This window comes from Myiozetetes cayanensis, unplaced genomic scaffold, assembly GCF_022539395.1.
Source record: "Myiozetetes cayanensis isolate MyiCay16 unplaced genomic scaffold, myiCay2020 scf3, whole genome shotgun sequence".
Taxonomy (NCBI): domain Eukaryota; kingdom Metazoa; phylum Chordata; class Aves; order Passeriformes; family Tyrannidae; genus Myiozetetes; species Myiozetetes cayanensis.
This window is the reverse complement of record NW_026087521.1, coordinates 16,494,804-16,508,135: the sequence shown is the minus strand read 5'-3', so window position 1 is coordinate 16,508,135 and position 13,332 is coordinate 16,494,804. Positions and strand designations below refer to the sequence as shown.

The 13,332-nt window shown below is 39.9% G+C and overlaps 1 protein-coding gene across 9 annotated transcripts in view; it reads right to left on the bottom strand.

The window, feature by feature from the left end:
• The window catches only part of TAFA5 (TAFA chemokine like family member 5), a 408,594-nt gene extending 397,269 nt beyond the window's left edge, over positions 1–11,325 (bottom strand). For 3 of the 9 annotated variants that reach the window (XR_007629986.1, XR_007629984.1, XR_007629985.1), the window contains exon 1: positions 10,253–10,872. Coding sequence is in view for 1 of the 9 variants with exons in the window: in XM_050324232.1 (XP_050180189.1) it covers positions 10,253–10,364 (112 nt within the window). In the remaining 8 variants the exon portion in view is untranslated. Of the gene's footprint in view, positions 1–10,252 lie in introns of all 9 variants that reach the window. The other 6 variants (XR_007629987.1, XR_007629988.1, XR_007629990.1 and 3 more) reach the window with 5 other exon arrangements.
• Between the last annotated feature and the right edge of the window lie 2,007 nt (positions 11,326–13,332).

The window sequence follows — 13,332 nt, the reverse complement described above, 5'->3', positions numbered from 1 at the left end:
CAAAAAACCTCCATACATACATCAAGTTAATTTGTCTGAGAAATCACTGGCAAACTACTATTCACATAGCTACACCTGTCATACCGAATAACAGAAAAGCACTTCAGGAAGTGGCAAGACAAACAGTAGGGCCAATTCACCTGACCTTAGATAAGAAAAATAAGAAAGCAAAACTGAAAAATATAGAAATAGAAAACATTAATATTGGGACTGTATGGCAACCCCGAGCACTAAATTCTAAAAGAAGCTCTCAGGAAGGAAATGGTTATCAGTTACTACAAAGAGTGAAAGAAAAGGTGTTGAAATATATTAGTAATGTGCTCTTATAAGATAATGTAGGAGATGTTTGCTTGAGCTCCACGCATTTGGTCTCTGATGGAGACAAAAAAAATTCAGGGAATTAACTAAAAAAATGAGACAGGTAGGTGGTTCATTTGATTTTTGCATCTGTGCTGATATTAAAATACCAAAAGGAAAATATTATGTTCACTCTATGAAACAGAGGATTCTAAAGGACATCCTTTTCCTCCATAAAAAGATGAATTACCTGAGAAAACATTAGACAATGAATTTTAATATTCCATATTCTGTATACAATGTCAATCTTATGAAGTCAGTGTAATATTTGTGCCAAAGAATATACTGGCATACCTTCATTGCCATCAAATGTCAGAATGGAAAAAGATAAGCATTAAGCTGTTTCATACGAAATGCTTTTGAAATGTCACCGACTCAAGTATTATAAATTGCTTTTAAATGAATTCATTGAAATTATATCCAAAATACTTGAAATCTATTTTTTGTAATTACAATTGGCAGTTCATTCAGCTTACCATCCTAAGAGTTCACAGTAGCACTTCACAGAACTCTGTAAAAACATTGGGAAAGGAGACCCTTTCAACACCATAAATGTTAAAAACTCTCTTCAATAATGTTCTGGGTTTGGTCAGGACAGGGCTAATTTTTTTGCAGTAGCCAGGAGGTGGTGTGCCTAAGACACAGAGGTTATTTTATACCACCTTACCTCATTGCTGGGGCAGAGGAAAGGGACTCTCGCTTCAGGGAGAAGGGATTCCTTCGGGTCAAGATAACGTGGTGGGTGGAGCATCTGGGATTGTTTATTGTCGTGGAGTTCACGGTCAGCACTTTTGCATGTAAATCACTCTCTCTTTTGTACATTTTTGTTATTAATATTGTTGCTGCTACTGTTCATTTTCTTATTCCATGGCTGTTTGCAGCAAACTGTTCCTACCTCAACCCATGATCTTTGCCTTTTGTGCCTCCAGTTGGAGGGGAGAAAAGGGGGAGCACCATGTGAGGGTTTTTTAGTGGGAGGACTAAATTGGATAAAAAACCATTCCTAAAACTCAACAATTAAGGCATTCTAAAGAAGATTATATTAGAAGACAATTACATTTGCAGACAGGATCAAGCAAGAGCTCCCAGTAACACAGGGAGCACAACTAGAATTGGTCAGCTTTAAGACAGAATGTCCATGAAGACATATACACTGGAAAATAGTGAAAAGCAATATATTCCTTGAACAAAAACATATGATAAGAGAATGAGGTATGGAAGGCAACAAATCCCTCCAGATGAAAAGGACTGTAAAAATAGTACTCACAGTGAAGAATGCAGAATTGGAGGAACATCTCGGGTCATAAAACCCAATATCCCTCCAAAAATAACCCCGTAACATGAACATTTTGATACATAGTTTTTATTTTCCAGGTGAGGGAGAAGGAAAAACAGAAGCCAAGGGTGTGGTACTTCAACACTCAATGCACTTTATACCTGTTTTTATATTCAAGGTAAGCATTTCTAGTCTTCTTTGCCCCTGATGCTTCTTATATACATTGTTCACATTGATAAAGGTGATTCAAATGTTTTAATCACACTATAAAAGGTTGCATGGGAAACGTGTTCAATATTGTTCCATATGGAAGGAGTTTAAGAAATGAACAAAAAAAAAAATGGTAAAGCTGATAACCTTTGCTTCAGTCCTCAAAAATTCACCTCGTTTCCAACTTTTTGGAGAAAGACAGTATTTTTAGAATGATGATACTGGCAAATAAACTGGAGATTTTACAGTAAGAAAAAACATGTTGCAAAAAATATTTTTCAAAGATGTTTTCAAAGATGTTTGTAGAAGATCCCAGTAATTTATGCCAGCTACATCCCTCGAATTGTACAAATCCTTTGCTGCAGTAGTTCAATATCTTGACCTACAGTCTTAATGAATCTGTATCACAAGCCCATTTTTCTACATTTTTTTCTTCCCTACAGAAATACTGAACCAGTTACTTGGCATCAAACATTTAAATTTTAAGTGGACCTTGAAAATAAAATAAGCAGCCGACCTCGCTGCCACCGTCCAAGCTCGCTTGGCCCCGGCAGATGAACCTTAGGATTAAAGGGTGGGCTCAGTTCCGCGCACACTGTGTCTCACCTAAAAAATCCAATGCGCAGGCTGGAAGGTGTAAAGACCTTCCCCGGATCTTCGCACGCGAAGACTGGCCATTATTTATTATTATAAAGATGTTTTAATGAAGGACTAGATTAGTGTGATAACATATATGTTAAAATCTTAGCAAGTTGTTCAACCTGCCTTATAGTCAACAAAGACAGGCACTTCAGCAGCACAATTTAGCTCAAACTATATCATGTATCTAAAACAGGTCACATGAACTGCATTGTAAAAATGTCTACTGAACTACTGTAATCTACTACGAGATTACAGTAAATATAGATGACTATACTGCAGAAATCTAAAGTAAGGAAAGACCAGGCCTGTTCAAATGAAACTGAAACTATTTCTGATTAGATATTAGGATGAAATTCTTTACTGTGAGAGTGTTGGGGCACTGGAACAGGTTGCTCAGAAAAGTTCTGGATGCCCCATCCCTGGAAGTCTTCAAGACCAGGCTGGATGGGGCTTTGAGCAATCTGATCATGGGTAAGGTGTTCTTGTCCATGCCCTGAAAGGTCCCTTCCATCACAAACCATTCTATAATTCTATGAGTCAGAAATATGAAAATAATAATAACAAAAAAAATATTAAATCATCAAAACTAAAAATAAGTCACACCAACCTACGGCCTTGAAAGGAATTGTAACAGCCAGAAAAATAGTAGCTACAGGTCTCTGTCTACATATAGATCATGTTTTCTCTAACAGCAGCATACCATTTGGCAAAACAAATAATATTTTGTTCTAAAGAGGCAACTTCCTTATTGCTGTACTGTGCCACAGGCACTGACAAGAAGTGTTGACATGCAAAACCACAGATGATATTGAATAACTAGATGTTACTCAGGAGAGAACCAGAGGGCTTGCTGCTCAGACTCCTCCAATGAATAGTCAGTTACAATCCTCATCGCAGTTAGATGAGATACATTCTTGTTATCTGAGAGCAATCAAGTGTTTGAAGAAAAATGTCCAAAGATACAGTTCATCCAGCGATCAAAATAATACATAGGCCACACAGTTTTGAGGACATCAAAAGATCATCACATGAATGCAAACCCCCATGCATTTTAGCCAGCCAAAGTCCCCTGAAAAACATAAACAAAGTCTTTCAAATAAACCTCTATACCAAAAATACTGGAAAACATAATCTATTTAACTTTCATATGTTTTCAATTCTGGTAAATCTTATTTCCATTGCAAGTATAACCACTGATATAGATGGATATAGTGGGAAACAGGTAGGAAGGGAAACTAGAAGGAAATAGGTATTTTCAATTAAATATGTGGTAGAGAAGTATTCCATATATTTTCACATAGGTATAATATTTTCCTATTTGCAGGGCTAACATAAAACGATATCCATGGAGAGATAACTTCCCAGAATATCTACAATGAGCAAATTTGCCAACCATCTGTGCAGAAGGGAGTGTAACTTAGATTTAAATGGAGAAAAAAAATAAACAGATCCCCAGTCCAAAAGTGGAACAGCACACCTGATCAAACATGAGCCTAAGCGTGAAAACATTCTGGTTTGAATTTAGCAAAAAAGAATATGCAGACCAGGAAGACCAAATCAAAGTTGTCTGGATTTGCCTATATATCTAACACTCCTGTATACAGCTCAGTATCCAAGTGCATTTTTGAGTTATTGATAACATTCAAGGCATACCTCTAATAAACATTACTGACACGCCAGATGCTGGACTGCCTGTCTATGAGTGTTTTTCATGTAATAGACTTACAGTCAGACCACTCTATAAGAAAGCACTAAATTACATCTTAAAACCTGAGACATTTCAGAGTCTGCTTCTAGCAAAGAAGCATGAGTGAGAAAACACCCACTCATCAGAGCTAATATCAGTTAAGGACTTACTACTACTTCTTCAGTGAGTCACTAAGCAAAGACTAAAAGATTAATAGGACCCTGGTAAAAGAAAAACCAATCTAGCCTCTGTTTACACAGCTGGAGCAGGGGGTCTCTATTCCATGTTCCCAATACTATTTCATAGTATATGGTAAGAACAATATAGCTCATTATATACACAAACAGCATAAAAAAAGGGCAAGTCAAGGAGGTCTCAGTCTCTCTGCTATTGATCCTTCTGAAAGACATGGAATACTCCTCTGCCATATATTTAATTTAACATATCCATTTCCTTCTTGTTTCCCCTTCCTACCTGTTTCCCATTATATCCATCTATATCATTTGGTTATACTCGCAATAAGAGTTACCAGAATTCAAACCCCTTAAAGGGTTGAATTCAACACTAAAAGCAATAAGAAGACATGTCGTATGTTGATGCCAGTGACTTCTATGTAATACATCATCTGGACAGACCACAACACTACTAGTGAGACAATCTCAGTGTCAGTCTGGTACTCACGTTGACAGGTAGTACGTGGCAGAGGCCATTAAGTGCAAAGCACTAGTTTCATCTCAAAAACTGAATCTATTTCAAAGGGAGCAGCTGGGATGTTACATAAAGAAACAGGATTTAATATCTTGCTTTTCTTATTTAATGTCAGAAAAACATTATTTTCATTTCAATATACAAAGTAGACTGAAAGAAACAGTTGACTAATGACAGTTGCTCTCTCTGTCACATTTATTCTGTGTGAAGAGTTTGGGAAAAATACATATACAGTAATCCTTGCAGAAAACATAATAAAATTACAGCTCAGTAGAAAATATTTTAAAAATCTGTGGTTTTCGTTTTTGAAAACAAAGTGATCTGAATGATACAAGATCAGTAACAGGAGCTGTAGGCTTTCATTCAGAAGTGACTTGTTTGCATCCAATGTAAATTTGCAGTGACCTTTTACCACCTAATAGCTGTTCAGCAGCCTACACACGATGATATGGTAGCTCCTGTTGGAGAGGTGTCCAGGTGTCAGTCACAATTAGTTACCATCCCTGCTGGTAGTTTCAAATAGCATAATGGAACAGTAAGACCTAGAGACCATAGTAACCCGTGTCTTCTAGGCAGAAAGCAATTCCAGAACAGGACAACAAAAAGGTATTTCTGAAATGAGCAGTGTTACCCAGTGTGTAACAGGATCTCAATTTGAGGTGTAGTCAATATAATATTTTTCATGGGAACTTGTGGTTTAACCCCAGTCAGCAGCCAAGCACTACACAGGCACTCTCTCACTCCCCCACCAGCAGGACTGGGGAGAGAACCAGAAGGGTAAAGTGAGAAAACTCATTGGTTGAGATAAAGACAGTTTAATAGGGAAACCACAGCCGTGCATGCAAGCAAAGCAAAGCAAGGAATTAATTCACCATTCCCATGTGCAGGCGGGTGTTCAGCCATCCCCAGGATAGCAGGAGTCCGTCACACCTAACAGTTATTTGGGAAAACAAACACCATCACTCCAAACACTTCCCCCTCTTCCTCCTTCTTCCCCCCACTTTATATACTAAGTATGATGTCATATCAATATCCCTTTGGTCAGTTGGAGTCACCTATCCCATCTGTGTCCTCCCATACACATACATGTCCTCTCCTCATCAGCATGGCAGTACACAAAACAGAAAAGGCCTTGACCCTGCATAAGCACTGCTCAGTAGTAACAAAAATATCTCATTATTATCAATGGTGTGTTCAGCACAAATCCAAAACAGAGCCCCATACTTAGCCACTGTGAAGAAAACTAACTCTACCTCAGCCCAAACCAGAACTGTCTGCATCTTGCATGGTTCCATGTAAAACCTTTGAGACACTTTTTTAATTTATGCTAAGGGGTTTTTCTGCTAAACAAATTCCACCAATCAAAACAGTAGGCTGCAGAATCAGTCATTTAATATAACCTACCAGTATCTCATCATTACAATGTACTTAGTTTGTACTCTGACAGCAAAAGAAATAATGAATTAGGAGAACATTTCCTCTTTCCATTTCTTCTTACTGTGAAAGAACTTGTACTTACAATGTAGAAGTGTAGAGTTATTTTGGGGGAATATTTTGCATTTAGGAAAATATTTTGCATTTTGGAGGTTTATATTCTTTTATCCTACTACTATCAGCATTTAGTCAGCATAAATGCTAGGCTTCATACCTCTCTCTTCCATAAGAAATATTTAAAACAAGAAGGTCAAAAAGTACCATTCAGTTTTGGGGGTTCCTTTCAAAAAAACCCATTTGCTCAGCCTTAGAAGTATTACCTTAACAGAACAGCATAGGGCTCTAATGTTCTATTCCTTATGTTTACAAAACAGTATAAAATAAGGAAAACCAAAAGCTCATAACAGCCACAACTTCGCTAAAAGCTGAATCATATGTTGTTTAAAAAGTTACTATTTACATATAAAAAGCTCCTCAGTATTTACAGCAAAGTCAACTGAATAAATGCACTAAAAAGTACTTCTGAATCAAAACTGTGTTGTTTAGATTCCTGATGTAGCATATAACTGTGATATCACAGAAAATTTCCTTACTCTTACCAAACTTTCTAATATGGTAGTGTTAGAAATGCATATTCCAGTTACAAAGAAGAAAAAAATAATTCATTTTACCTTTACAATATGAGGTATTCACTTTAGGTACTTCTCTCTGGTCTACTACTGTTCATTAAACAAGTATGAGGGATGCATGTCTGGGATCCAAAAATGTCACAACTCTTTTAATTCTGAATTGCCATTGAAGGTGGCCACCCCCTACCAGGACAACCTTCTGAGGGTGTTTTCACTTTCACCGATGCTTCCGCTAAGTAAGCTAACTAATTCCTTGTTGATGACACAGCCTATTTCTACTACTTCATTTTTGCCTTCTCCTATTGAGAGCCTACCAAATCAGACCATTTTTCTTCAGTTGAAGAATATTGTATTATATTTATCACTATAGCAACTAACTTAATTGATTTGATGCAGGTTTCTCTTCCACCATAGGATGGAGCCACTATCCCTAAGTATAATCTAAACATTTAAGAAATAAAAATTATCAGTTTATCATTTTGCCACATCAATGGGAATATAATTGGGCTTCAGATATTAAAGTATAAATGAGAGCCTAATGGGCTGTACATGTACACCCAGAACATGCTTTATAAATATGCTTATCTGCAAGTGGAACTTAGAGTACTGTGTTTACTGGTTGCTCTCAGTAATAGGGATGACTATTGTACAACAATTTCCAGAAACAATGATTCACAAGAGAAGGAGAAGCAATGTTCATATAACTGACTCAGGAATAAGCTTCGTCATTCTAACAGATTAAAAATGGAAATAAGCAAGGTAGATAGAAAATTTTATTTAAAGTGCTATAAAAAACTGAAAAATGGAAAAGTTCTAATTTTGTTTTTGAAATTGCAGAGATTGATTGTAGTAAAATCATACATTGAGAGATAATCCAATATGAGGTTTGTGTAATTGGTTTGCTAATATAGTCTCCTTTATTGTTTTTTACAGAATGCTGCTTGATATCAGAAATTTAAATCAGTATACTTCCCTATACCTGAATATATTGTGTGTGGAAAAATACAGAACACCTTATATAGACAAGTTCTTTCCTTTTACTTCTTTCATTTTACTAAGAAATATGGCAAGCCTGCTACTTTAAAAACATTTTTAAAGTCATCATGTCCCCCTCCCCACCCAGTTATGCTTTTCTTCAAAAAAGACATCAGATGAAAAAAGTCTGGTTAAACTCTAGCTGATTTTTAAAAGAATTCATAAAATCTTAAGTGCTACTTTACCTAGAAACTGCTTCATTTTTTTTAATCTTGATTTTAAACACCTTCCCTCTTTCCACAGAGTAAAAATCATTTTTTTGCAATGTTTCAAATACTACCGCTAGAAAAAATGTTCATGGTGCTTCATTAACATTTGGAATTGCAGTTGTCAAATCACTGAAGCATTACATAAACGGTGGAGTGTTTTGACACTGCATATTTTAAGCTGAATGATGCTTTTCAGTGCTATATGAAATGAAGAGCGTACTACACGTTTGAGGAACACCATCTACGCTGGTTGGGAGAACTAATTAGAAACTGGTCCCTTAAGCGCACCAGAAAATGCCTTCAGATTATCAGCCAAAATTTGTATTGTACAGCATCAGTAAACAATGTAAAAAATAAACAGTGAACAATAGGTAATATTTCAAAGGGACAGCTTTATTCCTAAGAACAAAACATTGTCAAACCTCTCATTGCTGAACATAAACATTTTTTAAAGTGTCAGAGTTTATGGTTAACTCTTCCTGAAGCCATGTTGATAGAACATATATGCACAGAAGAACTCACATCTTCTCATAAAAAGCCTGGGACTCTCCAGGCATTTTTAGCACAAACTTAATAAAATATTACTTATTACTAACATCCAGATGAATTCCCTTTACACTTGAACTACTCATCCTGTAATATGCACTCCCAGTATATACATAAATTCTTTTAAATCCCACTATGTTGTTTAGTATATCCTCTATATTAAAAGATTGAATATGGCATTATGTACAAAATTATGTTATTTAAAAGTGTGACCACTTTAATGTGATTTTTTAAATGAGAAGTGTAATGCAAACTGTGCTAAATTACAAAAAATAATTACAAAATACGTTATTCACCAGTATGAAGAGTCCTTGTAATATGCAAAAAGAAGTGAATTAGAGGTTCTCTTAACCAATTAAAATTTTATTTCAGAAAAAAAATCCCCAAAAAAACAACACAGAGAAATGTGAATATAATATAGTCAGAGGGAATGGAATATAGGGTTAAGAAATGCAGCAGCATGCTCCTGGAAAACAGCATCTATTTCCTATTCATCATAACCTACACCTATTATAGCTCAACAAGACAAGCCTAGTGCAAAATCTTTTATGAGGCAGCTAATGAAATGAATACCCACCATAGGTAAATTACAGACCTCTTCATCTCAGGTTGGGAAAATACACTGGAGATTCATTTTGGTAAAGCTGTGCAGGTCTCTCCTGATAAATTACGTATTTTTTTATTATTGCATAGAAACAGTTTTGTCTATTTCCTTTAAAAGTTTCCCACTCTGGTACTATGGACTAACTTGCATTCAATAGAAGTATAGGCATTAACTCTATTTACATTATATAACTGTTTGAAAATTATTCCTGCCAAGAGCAAAACAAACAAACAAACCAACCTTTAAAATACTATGTACTTGATTCTTACTTTTTCCACAACTCAATGTGATTAATCGACAATCCATCAAGTCTGAAAAAAAATATACAAAACTCTGATAGCCTGAGACGCAGCTCTAAAACTGACAAAACTAACTAAACTGCTGAGGATATGCCAAGGAGTGGCACAGTTTGTTCCAATGGAATTTCAGTCAGAGAATCACATATGATCCTAGGAATGTTGACACCTGTCAGTTGATTAAGTATGTGCTTCCTAAAAGGATGAACATAAACAAAACAGCTCCTTTTCACGGACGATGGATGGAGTTAGGAGTGTGTGTTATGTGGAGGGAGCAGTCTGGGAGAAATCTGGTAACATCTGATAACAAACAGTGAACAGTGGATCACAGTTACTACCACTAAAAAGTTTCTAAAATCCAAGAGATGTTACTGCTTGCACTGTAAATGCCACATCTACAACCTAGGGACATCTCATTCTCCTGAGATGCAGCAGTACTGAAGTGTCAGTCTACATGCTTTCCCATAGGGGACTGCGGAGAGATGTTGAGGGGCAAGTTCTAAGACAAAGTACCTATGCCTACCAGCTTTAGAGCTTGGCCTTTGCCAGAAGCATTACCTCAGGGGGGAAGGGCATAGATCTACGCCCAGCAAAAGCACCACGACAAATATGTACTTACTGCAGTAAGCGATTAGGAGACTGGCCAGGATCATGATAGCCCAGAAAGTTGAGGACATGCTTGGCAAGGTGTTGGCATCTTTCCTACTGCTTCTCCTGGGAGATGGAGCCATTGAAACCACTTCCCCGTTGAGGGGGGGTGGAGAGGTGGGGGAAGTCAGACAGTTTCACCAGCCAGCTCTCTCCTTGACTGATGGCCTTTCTCCAGGTGTAATCCTCAAGGAAGGCATCTTCCAACGACCCTGCGGTTCATCATCAGCAATATGATTCTGTTGCAGGAATCATCTTCCAGCCAGAAAGCCAAGGCGACTCTAACGCCTGCGAGACTTTGGTGCAGTGGCCACAGACAGTTTTCCTCTTGTCACTGTGGTGGGATTCACTGGCGTGGGGGGTTTCACTGCGGCTTGGACGCCACGCGTGGTGCTGAGCTTCGAAGATGTCCCACGAACGACCCTATTTTTACTTTTTTCTCTCTCTCTTTTCGTTTTTTCAATTTGCAGAAGTTGTTCCGCTTGTTGTCCTCTCCCCCGCCTCCCCCCTCCCCGGGGCAGCCCCCGCTGGCGGGCGCGGGCCCTGGCGGTGCTGACGCGGGGCCTCCCCCGCCCGCCCGCCCGCCGCTCTAGGGCGACCCCCGCTCAGGGCGCCGCCGCCGCCCAGCGCAGGGCAGCATGCCCGCGGGGGCCGCCGGCACCGACGGGCGAGGGCACACCGGGGGCACCGCGGCCCGCCCGCGGGGCAGGGCTCGGCCAGGCAGTTCCGCGGGGCGAGGGCGATCCGCACCCCAGCGCAGCGCCCGCGGGGGAGCGGGGGGCGGCGGTGCCCGCCAGCGGCCGAAAACAGCGGCGGAGCCGGACAACCCCGTCCCCTCCGCCCAGTCCAGCCTGGGCTCCCCTCCCGGCCAGTCCAGCGGCTCGACGGGGCGAGAGGCGGCCGGGACACTTCAGGCGGAGGGTCGGCGGTGGCAGGTGTCCTCCTCTCCTCTCCTCTCTGCGCGCCGCCCGCTCCGCTTTCAGGTTCTGCCGCTACAGCGGCGCCGGCCCTTCAAGTAACGAGAAGCAGGAGGAGGAGGAGGAGGGGGCCGGCGGTCACGCCCACAGGTGCACAGTGCTCGGAGCACAGCGGTCCTTCCCCCGCGCCGCTCCGCCAGCGCGTTCCCGCGGGAGGAGCGCTCCCGCCCCGGGTCCCGCATCGCCCCCGGCCCCGCTCCGGCCCCCGCTCCCCCGCTCTCGGGGCGGCGCCGCGCCCGGCGGGTGTGGGGAGGGAGGGACCGCGGGGGGACTGTTCCCGCAGCGGCGGCTCCCGGCCCTGCGGGCCAGGCGGTAGGAGCAGGGGCCGAGGGGCGCGGGGGGCGAGCCCTGTGGCTCAGCGGGGGCAGAGCCGGCTCCGGCCCCCAGCGTCTGCCCACGGCCTCCAGCGGAGCTGGGAAGGGAGCGGGGGCGGTGTCCGCCTAGAGCCCCCTCGGGGAATCTCTATTCCCGGCTGAGATGGGGTCTCGACTGAAGGAGAAATGGCCCAGGGAACTCTCTCTCCCCGTCCCCTCACCTGCACAGTACGGCTCGAAGTCTCCACGGTGTATCCCGCCTAGACACGACCATGGGTGTAAAAGGAAACAATTCCTCGTTCTGTATCCATCTGTGGTCCTTACAAATCCTTATGGAGACAGCGGTTTCTGTCACGGAAATGGCAGCGACACATCGATATGAAACCCAATTTAGAGGGCTTGAGTTTACATGTCTGCCAGTAGCCCTTACAGTAATAATAAAAATTTTAAATGTTTTAGGAGGGACCAGGTAGTTGAGCTTTTCCATTCGGAGTCTCCATAGCAATGTCTTCAAATTAATATTTTAAGTTCTGCAGAAAGTAGTCATGTTCCAAGTACAGGCACACTTGGCAAGACAAGAAGAGGAGCTTGATCACAAAATGTCGCCATTGTCTCCTCCTGTGTTTTACTTGCATAATTAAAATACCATGAAAAAACTGATCCATATTCCTTCAGAAGCCCCAGGTTTGTCTGATTTTCTGCCACTTAAATATCTGGACTTAAAATTGTATATGAATGATGCAATATTTACAAGACAGGACTGTAGGGACTTTTTAAATACAGCTATACTTGACTAGATACTTGTAATTAAGTTCATTTTTGCACCATGAGGACACTGCCAGACTAGCAGCTTTTCTGCCAGACTAGTTTCATCCTGAACTGGTAGGGCAATAGATTTATGTTTTCAAACATAGAGATGAAGCTTTAACTATTGTTTGGGTACAACTACATTTGGGTACCAGAACACCTCCGAAGATGTGACTTTTTTTCCCTTATTTTCATGAGAATTTCTTTTCTATTATATTTAAGAACTGGAATAAAACAAAACTCAAACGTTAAGAAGACAAGCTAAGCTATATTCTTCTCCCCCATATCATTTAAAAGAGCATTTTGTTATTACCTTGTTTCTAGAGACTAAATCTTTGTAACACCTTCTATCTCTGACTTAGACATTATATTTTCTCTATAAGTCAATATAAATTGCATGTGTCCTTTGGAATCCTGAAGTATTACTTCAGTTTGATACTTCAAAGTTCTGCTGCATTATGAGGTTTGGGGTTTTTTTAATTTTAAATTTTTTTTTCAAAATTCCTAGTCTCAAAATAAATGTAAATAAGTGTTAAGCAACAAAATTGCCTCAGCGTGACATGCTGCTTTTCACTGCAATTCCAGGACATGTAAATTAAGCAGTTTTCTATATGTATGAAAAAAATAAATATTTCCATTACACATGTGAGTAGTGAATGTACAGTTGAATAACATACTTTAAATATTACTAAAAAGGAAAAGCATAAGTATCTTGAAAAGAGATATATTATATCTATAATTATATCTATATAATAATATACATATCTATATAGATATCTATATAATCTATATCTATATAATCGAGAGACTTTAAAGCCACAAGGAATATCTGTAGTAGTATATAGGACACGATACCTTTCAGTAGAGTGCACAGAATTTTATGTAGTACATCGTACAGCTTACCCAAGAAGTTGTGATTATACAAGAGGATTTCCCTTGGAAATACATCCAGA